This window comes from Trachymyrmex septentrionalis, unplaced genomic scaffold (genome assembly GCF_001594115.1).
Source record: "Trachymyrmex septentrionalis isolate Tsep2-gDNA-1 unplaced genomic scaffold, Tsep1.0 scaffold11, whole genome shotgun sequence".
Lineage (NCBI taxonomy): Eukaryota > Metazoa > Arthropoda > Insecta > Hymenoptera > Formicidae > Trachymyrmex > Trachymyrmex septentrionalis.
Window position 1 is genome coordinate 5,970,510 of NW_017304228.1, and position 15,043 is coordinate 5,985,552.

The 15,043-nt window shown below is 39.7% G+C and overlaps 1 protein-coding gene across 8 annotated transcripts in view; it reads right to left on the reverse strand.

The window, feature by feature from the left end:
• The window catches only part of LOC108750252 (rho GTPase-activating protein 21), a 40,012-nt gene that overhangs the window by 13,441 nt on the left and 11,528 nt on the right, over window positions 1-15,043 (reverse strand). For 7 of the 8 annotated variants that reach the window (XM_018489619.1, XM_018489627.1, XM_018489601.1 and 4 more), the window contains exons 3-8: window positions 5,377-5,568; window positions 5,057-5,296; window positions 2,319-3,963; window positions 1,856-1,945; window positions 1,014-1,217; window positions 814-891 (exon numbers count right to left, since the gene is read on the reverse strand). In XM_018489619.1, the coding sequence (XP_018345121.1) occupies window positions 814-891; window positions 1,014-1,217; window positions 1,856-1,945; window positions 2,319-3,963; window positions 5,057-5,296; window positions 5,377-5,568 (2,449 nt within the window). The remainder of the gene's footprint in view (window positions 1-813; window positions 892-1,013; window positions 1,218-1,855; window positions 1,946-2,318; window positions 3,964-5,056; window positions 5,297-5,376; window positions 5,569-15,043) is intronic. The other variant, XM_018489611.1, reaches the window with a different exon arrangement.

Genomic DNA, 15,043 nt, shown 5'->3' on the forward strand with positions numbered 1-15,043 from the left:
TTTTTGTTTCATGAAATTGTAATTGTGACGCTTCCTCTTAATTACTTTAATTAATTACGTTTTGAAGTGTTAAAACACAAATAAAATACCTATGTAAATCTCCATAATTGTCAGTGCGTAAATTATATATTTATAGCGATAAAATACTTGACAAACAATTAGAATGTACTTACCAAACAAAGTTAAAAGTAAAATGTATTTAGAGAGAAAGAGTAAAAAGTCACTACTCAAATTTAGAGTCAAAACGTCTGCACAGATTTAGATTTTACTTTTAACTTCGTTTGGTACATGTTAATCGCTTGTATTTTATCATTTACGAATGTATAATTTACGCGCTAGCAATCACAGAAAAGTACGTAATAATAAAAACATTTGATTTGTATTGGATTTATTCTTGAAACCCATTATTATGATTTTATTTTATTTTTATTTTAACATTTAGATTTATATTGTAGCTATATAGGCGACACTCATTGTAAATAAAGGTTTTAAACGATTCAATCAATAAATAAATCAATTGTTTAAGAAGACGCCCCACTTAAAACTACAATTGTATTATAATTCAATGCATATTTGTAAAAATCACAATAACAATCACTTTTTTCTGCACGGATATCAAGCTGAATTACAACAGTATTGTATTGTCAAGTGGCGTCTGCTTTAAATAACTGATTTATTACGTGTGAGAGAGAAGTTTCTGGTGCAAGCGCGAGCGCGATCATAATTTCGATAAAACGCGTCCTCGTCGCGCTCAACGCATGCGTCGCAATAATTGCACGTAATGTTAAAAATATCTTCATCGTTTAAACTCACTGATCTGTGCATTCTTCTGTCGCCTAAGTACTGCGGCATTATTGGTCGAGCCGTTGGGCGAAGAACCATTGACTGGCGCTGAAAGAGAAATCAATGGGACGATTATTAACGCTTTATGCTCGACCTTTATGTAACATTGACATGTGTGAGTGTACGATATATATCTGTAAAGACAAGTGGCAGCGGCCGAAGGGACTAACCGATTTGCAGTTTGGCCGACTGCAAGTAATTGTCCTGGTTGCGGTAGGCTTTACTGTTGTCCTCGGTGCTACCTTTCTCCTCGACGGTCTGCCACGTATGCCTGGCGCTGCTTCGTGCCATTGGACCATTCGTAGCTTCCCAGGACTCCGCGCTGTTGCTGCGTGCTCTCAAACGCACTGATTCTGTCTCCATAGTAGGCACATCTACTCGATTAAACGACGAGATTATTATAGGCATCGTTACGGCGTATTATTATATTTTTAATATACGATTGCGATCAACATCTATCGCTTTGTTAATAACCAACGGAAGTGGAGTACATATAGCGTGTGTGCTGTGTTGTTGTCACTATGTAAAAGCGCCAGCGGATACGTCGTTGCTATTTTGAATAACCGACATATCGTAAGAAGCACGACAACAAAAACGTTGGATGCAAGGGGGCAGTTAATGTCCCCTTTGTGTATAATGTTATATCGACAAATTCCACGGCTTTATCCGGTTACTTCCGCTTGGAAACAATCCCGAACAGATCGCGCGCGTCTCTATCAGACACGCGGTTCTAAACGACGACTTAAAATTGCGACTTTTATCTATGCCGCGCTCTGTAGGAATAAAAATATATCTACTTTTATTTTAGTTAGAGCGTGAGAAGCGGGTGCATTAATTATTATATCATCTACCATATTGATGATTATAATGTGATCACAATATAGTACGAGTTATTACTAACGGCACATCGCGATCGCATTCACACTGAATGCAAACGAATCACTGACAACACAAGAGCGGCACAAGACGGCAATGCAAACAGTATTCGACACAGCTTCTTAATTTTATCTACCTTTACTCTCTTTATAGTCCGCTGGTGGCTCGCAATGGATATGCTTGCTGCCTATAGGAATTATTCTGTTGCCTGTCAACAATACTGCACCTAAACGATAATACTTATTTACTGAGTATTGATCTGAGCATTACTTAGTTTGATCTAAGCTTAATCGTGAGATTCGTAGCAACTACCATCAAAGCACCGGTCGATAAGAATCTACTAGAATGAAATATTAGGCTGGTTGTCGTTTTTTCACGTTTCCGCGACAAATAAAGTTAATACGTCGGAGTTTTTTTTATTTATTGTAAATTGAAAAGTATCTCCTCAAATAAAAAAATTAATATATTGAAGACAGTAGCGAGATAATTTTGCTTCAATTTTGTTCTAATGTCAGCTTTATTTGACAAATGTGACGACAATCAGTTTGCATCAACTTAAAAATGGAAAAGCGATTACATTGCTCTTAATTGATGCTTACCAGTGTCAAGAGACTTTGTTTCTCTGGTCGCGAGCCTTCTCGAATCATGATTTTCTGCTTTAGACTCGAACTCTCGTTTTCGCACAGCCACATTCGGTACACTTCTCTTGTTCGACAATCTGGACAACTCACTCTTGTAGAGATTCGTTCGATCGCCCGTGGGCTCGTCCTCATCGCTCAGCAAACGACCAGACTCAAATTGTTTGGCGCGTCTCGAGACGATCTGTAGGCCCTGCGGCGGTACCGGAAACCTGGCGTCGGTGCTGACTTTCTTATCCGGTCCCGGAGAAGATGGTAGCGATGAGGAACCATTTCGCGTCTCTTGCGATGACTGCTGCTGATTCGTACTAATATTCTCGTGTATTCTTGACAGGATGCTGACGAAACTACCTTTGTTTGTGCCTCGGTACTGTTGTTCTTTTGCGAGCTCATTGTCATAGAGAAGTGATGACGAGTAACAGTGATCTCCGACATTAGCCTGATTGTTCTCAAATTGCTGATCGTTCCGCGACTTTGAATACTCAGAGTTAGAGTCCACATCCTTTATCCTCTGCACACTCTGATTCGACGGCTTGTTCACCAGACTTGTGATGGTCTTGGTAACGACGTTTCTCTCTTGAGATCTTCTCGTAGGGGACTGCTGCCTCTGCTGTTGCTCATTCTGTCCGGGCGGCCAGATCTGCCTCTGCAGCTTTTGTGGCCTCGCGTAGAATTCCCTCTGAATCACGGAAGCTTGATTGAAATTTGACAGTAGCGACGTCGCCGAGTCGAGAGACCAACCGATGGGATGACTCGGTCGCCGCAGAAATTCCGCCTTCTGCTCGAAGCTCTTACGAAGTCTGTTCATGATGACGGAATCATCGGAACACTCGTTGCCGGTCAGAGTCGAATTGGAATCGTAGGGAGACATGCTTTCCTTGCTAGCGGCCGGCGACGAGTCTCGTCTCGATTCGATGCTCAATCTGCTGGATTCGCTTGATCTCAGCGCGTCGATGCTGCCATAACTCGCCGTCTCGGAATCGAGAGTGTTACCGCTACCCTCGCTGGCTCGTCGCGCCACCATTCGCTTGATCGGCCGGTAGATCGGTACCTGCGGCTCTGCCTGCGACACCGGATAACGCAGCAAAGACGGCTGATAATATTGCTGCTCGCTGACACGCACACGCTCGTAAATCGGATCATTGATTCTATCATAAAGCTGTTCGTTGCTTGGCCGCGAGTATACTGACTCGGGTCGCGTTCTGTCGTACAGATCATATTTGGAATCCAAGGACAATCGGCCGCTCGGTTGCACGTTATCTTCGTGCAGCAATTGCAGCTTCCTCCCAGAAACTCGAGAATCCTCCGAGAGGTCGTATAACGCGCTTGCTTCTGGTATACCTCTTCGCTGCTGCAATACGCTCGCGATCTGAGATTCAATCGGAACTTGAGACATCGTTGATGGCGATATCCTGCACATTGCTTCCTCGAGATGATTTGGACTCTCGGACGATGGTAGAGTACAAACCCAAGACTGTCGCGTTCTCGGCGATCCGCCCGGGATCATATTGCTCATTGACCTACGTTGCTTCTGCGACAGTCTCTCCGGAGAACGTAATCGCGGTCGTTGATTCGTCTCGGGATTATGGGCTGTATCGCCAAAGTACTAGAAAATTTAGAAAGATATCTCTTATTTGTATTATAATTGTTTATTCTTATTGTACAAGGAAAGAACGATTTTGTTGAAGTATCTAAAAAGTTAGATAAAAATACTCATCTGACAATAATTTTGTTGAACCATCAAAAATTTATATAGGAAATAAATATAACAATAAATAAAGGGCAATGTGTAAGAGTCAACATATTTCTTTAAAAAAGTCATTATATAATTAAAAGAATAAATTACAAATAAAGAAAAGTAAAATTAAAGAAAATATATAATAAAAAATAAAAAATATAAAATAAATAAAAATTCAAGTTACAAGTTTCGGCTGCCGGATTGAACCCTCTTCAGACATTAAACATATCGAAAAAAAACCGTAGTACAAAATAATTATCGCAAATGTTCGCATATTCATTATATTCACAGTTCGGGTGAGTCTTGATGTAGAACTCGACATTATTCACGTACGATTGCACAGTTAAAAGTGTATCATATCTTTTGGAAAAGTTCTAGTTGATAAAAAAAGACTTCTTACGAAAAAATAAACGCAAATAAATTAACATACCGGAATTCTAATAAGAAGTAAAAACTCATCAAAAAACATATATAAATTATTCAAACAAGTATGTCCATATAAAAAATAGCCATTAGAATATATAACGGCAAGTAGAACGCAGACGTGAAAGACGGACATTGTGTATCGATTATTGTGTACGCTCGCTGATACGGATCACCACCATAATTATATAGGATGCACAAATTGATTGCTATATAGAAAGTCAAAACATTCCTCTCACTATGCTTTGAGTTTCTTATATAATTAATTTGATTTCCAAAATTAGTTTCAGATCTGTACTTATCTAAACCTTTAGATAAATTTTTAGCAAAATCGCTGTTCCCGTATAGTCATATAAAAGCATAAGCGCAGAGAAAATATTAAATCGCGTTGGAAATTGAGAAAAATTAATAAATCAATACGGCGGCATCGCGTATTGATTTAATAAAATGTGAGCGTCGGAAATCAAGTAGAAAATAAGTGGCATTTCGTGGACAGGAAGGTTGCTGCTCGTGCGAATGCAAAAAAAATCTCACGTACTCGCTGCAAAATGTCGTCCTCTTTGGAAACCACGAGGAGACGCAGCCACGGTCCCGCTTGTTGAATGCGTTGTACCACGCTGGCGTACTGCTCGCCTCGAGTGGGTGTTCCGTCGACGGAGACGACGCGGTCACCGGTGCGCAATCCGGCCTCGGCCGCCGGTGAATTTGCTCGCACCTGTTTCACGAAGATCGTGTCCATGGGCTCGTCAACCTTGGTCCGCTCGTGTCCCGGCAGCATCTGCAACGTGTGAGGGATTCCCTTTCATTCTCACTCGATTTCAAGAACCCGCATTACTTGCTTCGGTCGATGACACTCACGTAACAGGACTCGGGCGGATAGACGATGAAATGTCGCAGCGTAAATCCATATCCGTTCTCGCTACGTCGAAGCAGGAGGGTTCGAGGACCACGAGGTGGCGAGTTCTCCTTCTGAACGGATCTAGGAGACGTCGGATCTCCTGAACCAGGACCCGAATTCGGCGCTGGTGGTGGTGGAGACGAGTGTCCTACCTATATACAATGAATTGAATCTTAGACGAAATCTCGGCGATTGTTGTTAACGGTAATCTCCTTGGAAGAAGCAATCACTTACAATTAGTTATGTTAGAAATTTTATTAAGCGCCGATGAAGAATGTATTAACACTTCGCTCGCATACACCTTTCGCGACTTTTATGTAGCATACAGGTGTGAATTTGCACCGCGCAGCTTTGACGGTTTGTAACTCCGCTTACAATAAAGCTAAATTGATGTTTTTTTTTTTTTTCGATTTAAAGAGAAAAGGGTAAGGAATAATTTCGTCTCGGTTATGTAAATGTCGAAAAACATTATTTTAATTAAAAATCCACAGCATAAGTTGTCTTAATCCATAGCATAGTTAAACTGAGATACACCCTGCGTTGAAAAAAAATGGTATGTTTTTTTTTAATGGTCGCCATTTTTTTTGTAATTATCAAAATTAAAAAGATTCATATTGCATTTTGAAGAGGAAAGATTGAATACGAATCTTTTGGTTTCTTTTCAAATTTTTTAACGTTTTATTTTTTATCCAGTGTTGAAAATGGATAATTTTGAGGGAAATAAAAAATGTGTATAACGTGAAAATTCTGTAGAAAATATTTATTATCATCATTGAAAAACAAATTTTTTGATAAAAAAAAAAGAAAAGAAACAAGTGTGATATATTAGAGCATGACTCAATTTCTGTCAGAATAGCAATCCATGCAGACAAGACCGCGGTGATCAGAGCACATACGTTTCTTACATTTAGGATACTTCATTCTTGTTCGCAATGTCGCCGAGCTGTCACAACTAGCTCTGCTCGTGTGTTTTCCTTAATTACAGAACTAAATTCCGGCGGAGGCATTTCCACATTAAGAATTTTCGCAATATTCTTGCGCAATCCTGTTCACACCTTCACGTTGGCCAAACGCTGCAGCTGGCTATGCCTTCGTTTAGTTATACCAGAAACATTAATTGGAAAATTGTCGATTAAAAGTATATTAAAAATACAACTGATATATGTTAGATATTCTTAAAAGTCTAAAAATTAAAATGACTAAATAAATGCAATGTCAAGAATCCCGTTGAAAAAAAATGGACGTTCGTTATGACTTTTTTCCCTTCCGTGGATATCGAATTATATAATTATATTTGTATTTTGTTCTCCATTTGATATACTTTATTTTCAATGTTAGATGTTTTTTTTTTTCCTTTAAATTCGAACCACTTGGCTATACTTAATTATCTCGATCTCTCGCTTACTGTTAATGATAAGCACATTTGAGCAAGACGAGGAAGAATATACATTTATCTATCGCAAAAATATACGTCTATCTCGCATGTCGTGAAATTTCCAATACGCAAACATGAGTGTTAATAGCTATCATCGCTTGAACAGCTAAAACATCATACAGTTGTCAAACATTAAAAGCCAGATTAGGTTCGAATTACCGAAATAGAATTCCAAATTCGCACACAAACTGTAGATTTACGAAACATCGATCAAGTCCCTTCTCTCTCTCTCTCTCTCTCTCTCTCTCTCTTCTCCCTCCTGCTTCTCTTGATTTGTACCGTCTGGATAAGTCGATTGATGTTAGGAAAATCGATCCAATTCGAAAACTCGGTAGACAGACTCGTGGATATTCGCCAAGAATTATTCCAAGCCGACTCCGAAGCGGATGCGGCGGAGAGCTGGAAAGACGTTTTAGCATATTCTCGTTCTCTATCGCGCGGGGAGAGTTGAGTAAAATTTGGGAAATCGCCAAAAAATACGCGGCTCGAGTTCGCTATAACGCGCACCTAGGATTGCGGGATGAGCGGAATTCGTGTCGCTCGAAAATGAAAGTCGGAAGCGAGCATAAGGATGGAAATATTCGTCTCCGAGATAGAACTGATATTGTCGAGAAAGATCCAACGAATAAAACTTCAAAAACGAACGCTAAAAGATTCTAAAAGATCGAGAGATCAAGGAATTTTTCCTGGAACAAAATGAACGTTTCAAGTTCTCTTCCCTTTTTAATATACGCATACATATATAAGATAACTTGTTTTAATCCTTAAACGGAAACGACATATATACGGTAAGTCAAGTAAGAGCGTGGTCGAGTTCATATTATTAGCCTTGAGAGAGGTTCGAATAGTTTCATACGATATATCTAAACCTTTCTGCTTCAATTTTGCTTGTCCTTGACGTAATGTTAAGCCAGGATTCCGCGAAAACAGATTCACTATTTTTTCATCGTCTTTTTTTGCCCACTTTGCATATCGAGCCACGTTCCGGTAAATCATCGACATTTTTTGCCACGTTATATCGCTGTACTCACTTCTGTACGAATGATTTCGACTTTTTCATATATTTAGCAGCCGCTAATTGTGACATTTTTGGATCTTTCGGGTGAGTGCAGAGAAACACAACGTGAGAAACACGCTTCATAGCGTGATGCGTATTTGGTACTCATGGCGCTTAATGTGATTCTCTTAAGAAAGTTCAATGACTGAATCTTCCTTGATAGTGCATCAAGGACAAAGGTGCTCTCTATAAATTCATGATAGATTTAGGGCGATATCTTTTATTAGCTTTGAGTAAGGCCGACCACGCTCTTACTTGACTTATTGTATATATATATATATATATATACTTGGTTACAGCACATCCAATCTAATTCGATTATACTTGTGACTTTCATAAAAATAAATATATTGATGTAAATAATTTTTTTCAATTAAGTAAGAAGAAGCGTCAACTGCGAGGCCAAAGTTAGATGTTGGAATAATTCTGGAATATTATTTGTTCTATAAAAACATTTACTTTAAATTTGTAACTGCCCGCCGGTTACTTTAGAACTTGCAACACAATCAAACTGAAATAATAATAATGATAATAGTCTCAGAAAATTAAATTTGATCGACGATTTGAAGAAGTATTATTGTGAAAAGTATTACTTCAGCCGGTATTCGAAGCCGGATCTTCTCTAGCGGAATTTTTTGTCAATCAAAACGCCAGATATTCGAGAACATAACAGAGATAAGCAAATATATCTTCTATGTATCTTCATTAATCCATTGTGGATCGGCGACCTCATTTGGAGTCATATCTCTTATTTTATAAACTACCTGCTTGATTTTCATGAAACTTGGCTTATAGGTTAATTTGATAATGTTTTATTCAAATCCGAGATCAAGAAGAAAAATTCAAAATGGTTGATCCAACATGGATAGAATTTTTAGAAATAATTTTATAAAACCTATGTAACTTCAAAGATTTTTTTAATGAGAAGTGAAAAAATATCAAGCTTTCGGTTTCGATTTAAAGCTCATCAGTACTAAGCAAAAATAGTTAATATTAATTTCGAAATTGACTTTCCAACTCTAATTATGAATCCTGTGACGCTAAATCCTCCTTCATTGAAGCTACTCTTTTGAAATTTGACATTTACAGGTTGTATTCAAATTCAGCGACACCTCCAAGAATCTCCTAAACTTCAGTTTTACTGAATTTTTAACTGAGATAATCAGATAAATTCTATTTAATTTTTTTACCTATATTTTTTAATTCTAGCCTAAGAATTAAAAAATATAGGTCTTTAGAAAACAATATCTGTTTAAGTTTCTTCGCCAGAAAGCTCCTCGAAAGATTAATGAAAAGAGTTGCGAGCATTGGGAAAATAATTAGAAAAAAAAGTTGGGTATGCCGTATCGAAAAGGCACTTAAGGGTTAATTTCCGCATAACTCATGACGGAAATGTAATTCCTACCTTGAACATAAGAAGATGAGGAATACGATTAGAAACTAAAGTAAACGACGGCCGGAATGGCGATAAGAAAGGCGCGATCGGCGCGCTTCGCAGTTCGCGGCTTTCCGCGTTATCTAATCCGCTCGAATGCATTTCGCGCGAGTGCCATGAAATTATGAAAGTATTAACGGTACCATTTCGAAACGTCAATCGATAGGATCTCCCTTTTTTGCTCGGCCGTCCTGTTTCGATAGTCGCGAATAAAGACGACACCAGGCGAATAAAGGGAATCGATAATATCGAGATTTTTGTCCGAGGGTGACCGCGTACCTCTACCGTTATTATTGTTACGCGCCGTGCGGTTTTCCGGTATTTCGCGGACGAGCGAAGTCGGTCGATCGGATGTTCCTGTGCATGAAAAACAGATCGCACGGACGTGAGCGAGCGCCGATGACGATGTAGGTCAGAAGAGAATAGGCGTTGTCAGACGGCAAGTGGGTCACCAAACCGTGCAGAGAGTGCGAAGCGGCACAACGGTCAATAATTATACACGGGCACGTTTGTGTCGCGACACGTCTTCGGGACACGCGTGTGTAACGTCCCTCTCCCCCCCTCCCCCCTCCCCCCTTCTGGTCACGCATCGTGAATCGATGACGTTCGATATATCGCTAAACACGTCTTACTCCCGGGATGGGAAGTCGGTGATGGGAGGAATCAGGCAGGCCAGGAAGAGAGATATTTACGTGTGCACATTGAAATCCACTTGCGAGAAGAGGGAACGCAAGCCGTGCCACGCAAGGTCGCGAGTACATTAACGAACTCATTTTCTCACCCTCGACGGCGTCGTGCATGGAAGCCTCATTGCGCTGCCAAGCAACGCTTACATGATATTCGCTCGGCGATATTTCGCAAAACGTTTCCCTCGCGATGTCGTTATCGCATTACCGGATGTTATCGTAATCGTTAATTATTAATTGGGGACGATTTCTCTCTCTTCCCTTTCCACAACTTTAATTGAACTTCAAATCACATCGCTCTTTTTCATTCTGTTTCTGAAATTAATTGAAGACAAGAATTCTGTCTCCCGTTTTTTCCTTTCTCTGATACACTTGATTTATTAGTGCCTCAACGTTTGGTGCAACAACTGTGTGTAAAAAATATTTCGTATTTGCGTTGCAAATTTTTTACGTGCAAGTGTTGATTCAAACATGTACATATTTTTTATGTTAAATTGATATTCAATATTTCTTAAAATTACAGTGACAAAATAATACAATTTGAGTAATTAAATACATAACAAGAATAATATATTTCAAAATCCTAAGATAAATAAATGTAATTCGTGTTAATTTGATAAATCAAAATATCAATTTTACTGAAAAAATATGCTCCGACCATTTGATCACAAATTTCAAATTGTCTCAGTGTTACATTTTTTGTGTTAATTCTCTCCATAATATTTATGTTACTGTCCTATTGTACATGCTCTTTGCAATAGATTATTATTGTTATTATTATTACTGATTTGCCAGGAACTAACATAGTCTTTTGTTAATCACTCGAGTCGTAGATAGAAGAAAACTTTTTCTAAAAGGGATCCTTCCGCAGAATTCCTTCCAGATCCCGCGAAAACCTCGTCTGAAGTTTTAATCAGCCGTTAACCGATCGCAAACCGGTTCACGCTAACGCTCGCGAGAGGTGCCGATCTTTGATTCGAGGTCTGTTATCCTTTTCGCTGACCGCGACGTTCGCCTTCGCCGACGAGAAGCGCGCGGTGCGCAGTTCCGACATCGATAACCTCAACTTCCGGGGAGCGTTACAGCCATTTGTTTACCATTTTAAAGAAATATCGAGTGAACGATCGTTGTACGAGTTGATCGGGCGACTCTCACTTCTCAGCGCAGAAACGTGCAGAATATTAAAAGCAGGATATATAACAGCGATAATAAACGATCGTCTCGCTCGCTCGCTTTTTAAGGAAAAAGATATGATTAAATGGAGTTCTCGTGTGTGTGTGTGTGTGTGTGTGTGTGTGTGTGTGTGTGTGTGTGTTCTCGGAGACAAATAAATTGGTCAGATTTCGCACTCGGCTCTTTAGTCGCACGAGCAATAATACGAACGATAAATTCTCCTATTCTCCTATCGCTCACGCCACGCGACGACTATTCTCATTTTACGCCAATCGTCACGCACTATTCGCGAGCGTTTCCTTGTATCAGTGCTAACACGATTCAGTACGTACTACCTTCCCCCTCCCCCATCTCCCCTCCCTCCCCCCCTCCACGAGTGGCTTACGTAATTTCGTTTTACCGGCGACTCTTATATAAGAAGCAGCTCCGATCGACGACCGACAGTCGATTCCCAACTTTTCCAGCCGCATTGAGAATCGAAATTTCGCTGGAATTTCAACGTTTCAACCTTCGTTTATTCCATTTATTCCACTTGTATGTATACACAACGGGCTGTGCTCGACAGAGAAAGTATAGCTATGCAACTGTTACGAAATTCTTCAATATGATTGGTTAAAAATTTAAATATACACACAGAAAGAATGATTATTTAAATATTTAATTGAATATAGATCTGAAAATAATTTTGTTGGGCCGCATATCGAAATAATTACATAGGAATTTTAAGCATCACGAGCAATGTTGCAAAAAAATTCTCACATTCCAGCACACAATTCGAACGTTCTGCTATAATTATTGGGTGAGTGCAAAAATTCGTGCTTGATTTATTATTCAAAACTTAAGTGGCAACTTCATTAAAAATAAATGAAATTTCAATTTCGAAAAGAATTTTTGGGCTTAAAATCTTTCAAAAGGTTACCGCATTCTTTTTTCATTTCTGCGAGTTTAGTAACTTTCACGTATAGAAAACTACGAGCAGGATAAAATTTTCTTCACACTTTGTGAGTCTGTTACGTGTTCAAAACGAAAATTTGCACGAATTTCGACTGCCTAACGTGAAAGCTTAAAATTTTCCCTACAAAATCGTTTTTTTTTAAATCGTTCCTAAGATTTTTTTGCGATCGCAGATTAAATAAAAAGAATATTTTGACTTTCCTCATAACTTCATGAAAAATCATCGTGTATTGCAATTAAGAAAGGAAAAAACACTTAAGTTATTAAAACTAAAACTTTGCTCTATCGAATAGTATAATTCGAGTGCAATATTGCATCCTGAACTTACATACAAATTTTTTTTTGGAATCGGAAACGAACTTGTCACATTTACTCAATATTTTCCAACTATTTTTGTGGTTCAATCAAAATTATTTTCAGATTTCGATCTAGCCAAATTTTCAGACACTTCAGCAAAACCGACCTTGTCACGTATAAGCCAATCATATTAAACAATTTTACAGTCAATGCTGATCTATTTTATACATTGATCGATCATTCGCCTTATGGCTCGATATGCCTTATGTAGTATCGACGATCTTGAAATGAAAAAAAAAAAAAAAAAAAGTGATCTCGCGGACATCGAGCACGCCTTCGTTTCCTTTTCGTCGTCGTGTACGTGCCTCGAATCGAGGCGAGCACGAGCCTTAAATGTGTTGTATTTAAAAGGCAGAATGCTTCCACGACGATGTGACCTCGCCGTAGCGCGTTGCCGAAAGAAAATGAAAAGGAGAATTGACTGAGGGGAAGAGAGACGTGCCACGGTTCTCCCGCGAGGTGAATGAAAAACGAGGAGCGAAAGAAGGGCGGGAAAGGATCTCACGCCCGGAAACTCGCACCTCTCGCGAGAAATTCATTTCGACGCCGAGTGTGAAATCGGCTAATCCAAGAGGACAAGAATATCACATCCGGCCTGGGAGATCGCACGCAAACGTATCGCGTACGATCTCCCAGGAGACTCCGAGCCAGTTGAACAACAAGCGGATAATTGGCCGTACAAATTTGCGAAATGTTGCAAACTCGCGAAGTCTTTTTTTCCAAGGCTAAAAGATGGATATCTTTCAGAGAACAACCAGCGGTCTGCTAAATGCTACCAGAATTCGAATGCCCTACATTTCTTATTTTACCCTTGGAAACGATCCATTTTGTTGATAAATTGATGAGAGAGAGAGAGAGAGAGAGAGATGTATGCATACAAAGTTTAACGATATTCACGCTTTCGCTGTCAAAAGCGCCTGTGATCGGCGTCTTTGATTTCTCCGAGAAAAAGCTCGGTGGATCTCCTCATCGGGCGAATTTCGCGTTCGGCCGTCGGTCGACTTACCCGTGAATCAACGAAGCGTGAAACTCATCGCGAAGGATGACGGAGACGAGTTCTCTTGACGGATTAATTTTCTCCGCGGCATGCACCAACGGGTGAACCATCGTCGTCGCGATCGACGTCGTTATCGTCGTTCCCGCCGGCGCGAGCGTCGAGATGGAATATCCGCGACCTGCGAGAACCCGTCGCACGGCGATTCGCACGAATATCGTCGTATGATTGTTTATCGGGACACGGACCGCGAAACGGAAGAATCGGAACCGGTGAACGTCACAACATCGACGTCGTCGTTCGCGGCCATAACCGGCGCGATGGCCGATGGTCAAGGCGATACTGCCGCGACCAACTGCTGTTGTCCAACGGCGGCCCCAGCCATGGGGAATTCGCGAGCACGATGCGCATTACTCCCTCCTGACGACGTCGCGTCATCGTTATCGTCACCTCCTACAAAATAGCGATAGTTGTTGGCGATAGCCGCGGCCACGGCACGCGCGTTTTCGAGCCCGTCCGTCACCGGCATCACCGGTGGACCTCTCGACTTCCCTCCCCCCTCTCTCTCTCTCTCTCTCTCTTTCTCCTTTGGAGCACCTCTGCTGCTTCTTCTTCTTCTTCTTTCACGGATATCCGGCCTTCTTAAAACACCATGGAGTATGCTCTTTCAACTTTTTTTTCTCTTTAATGGATAAATGGTCCATTGGTCCTCTTCCCTTAATGAGCCAACGGCACATGATGTTCTCAAACTAATGATCGCTAATGATTGGATTGAAAGAATCCTAAAATCATTTCTTTTACTGATTCAGGATTGATTTAGGATTTGCACACATATGATTTATGTGCCGTTGACATATATCACTATACGTTATTATGTCAACATGTACGAGTACGTACAAATTTTCTAACTACCTAATCTTTCATATTAGGTATCTAAACCCAATTCTAAAAGCTCAACATTGTTTGTTCATGTAATCTCTAGTCCAAACCGAGATTGTTTTATACGTACAAAGTATAAAAACTCGTATATAAAGCGAATTTTGTTATACATAAGAATACCACGCTCTAATCTCCGGATCTAAATTTCCAATTTTGTTTCGTGTGTCTGTGTAATTGATAATTAGATATTAAAAATAATATATTAAAATACTCGCATTATACAGACGGTTGAATTTGAAGCAACGTAAAATTTCTAGTAAAATATACTCATAACAGATTCGAACACACGTATTGATCCAGATTCATCCACTTAGGAAATAACGCTCTTGTTTTTCGAGATATTCCTAGAGGATTCGAACATTTCATTCAATTTCAAACCTACTTCAAAGTATTGTTTTTATTTTTTTAAGTGATCGTAGAGAATTCGAAATTACGCCAACAAATTTGAATCTGTAAGATACTTAAAGGAATGCTGACGTTCAAACTTGTCTCCGACGGGATCGCTGTTTTATGGATTAAGAATTAAGTAAATGAAATTTACTATTATACTTATATTATATACTATTACATCAATATCAAGCACATTATATATATATA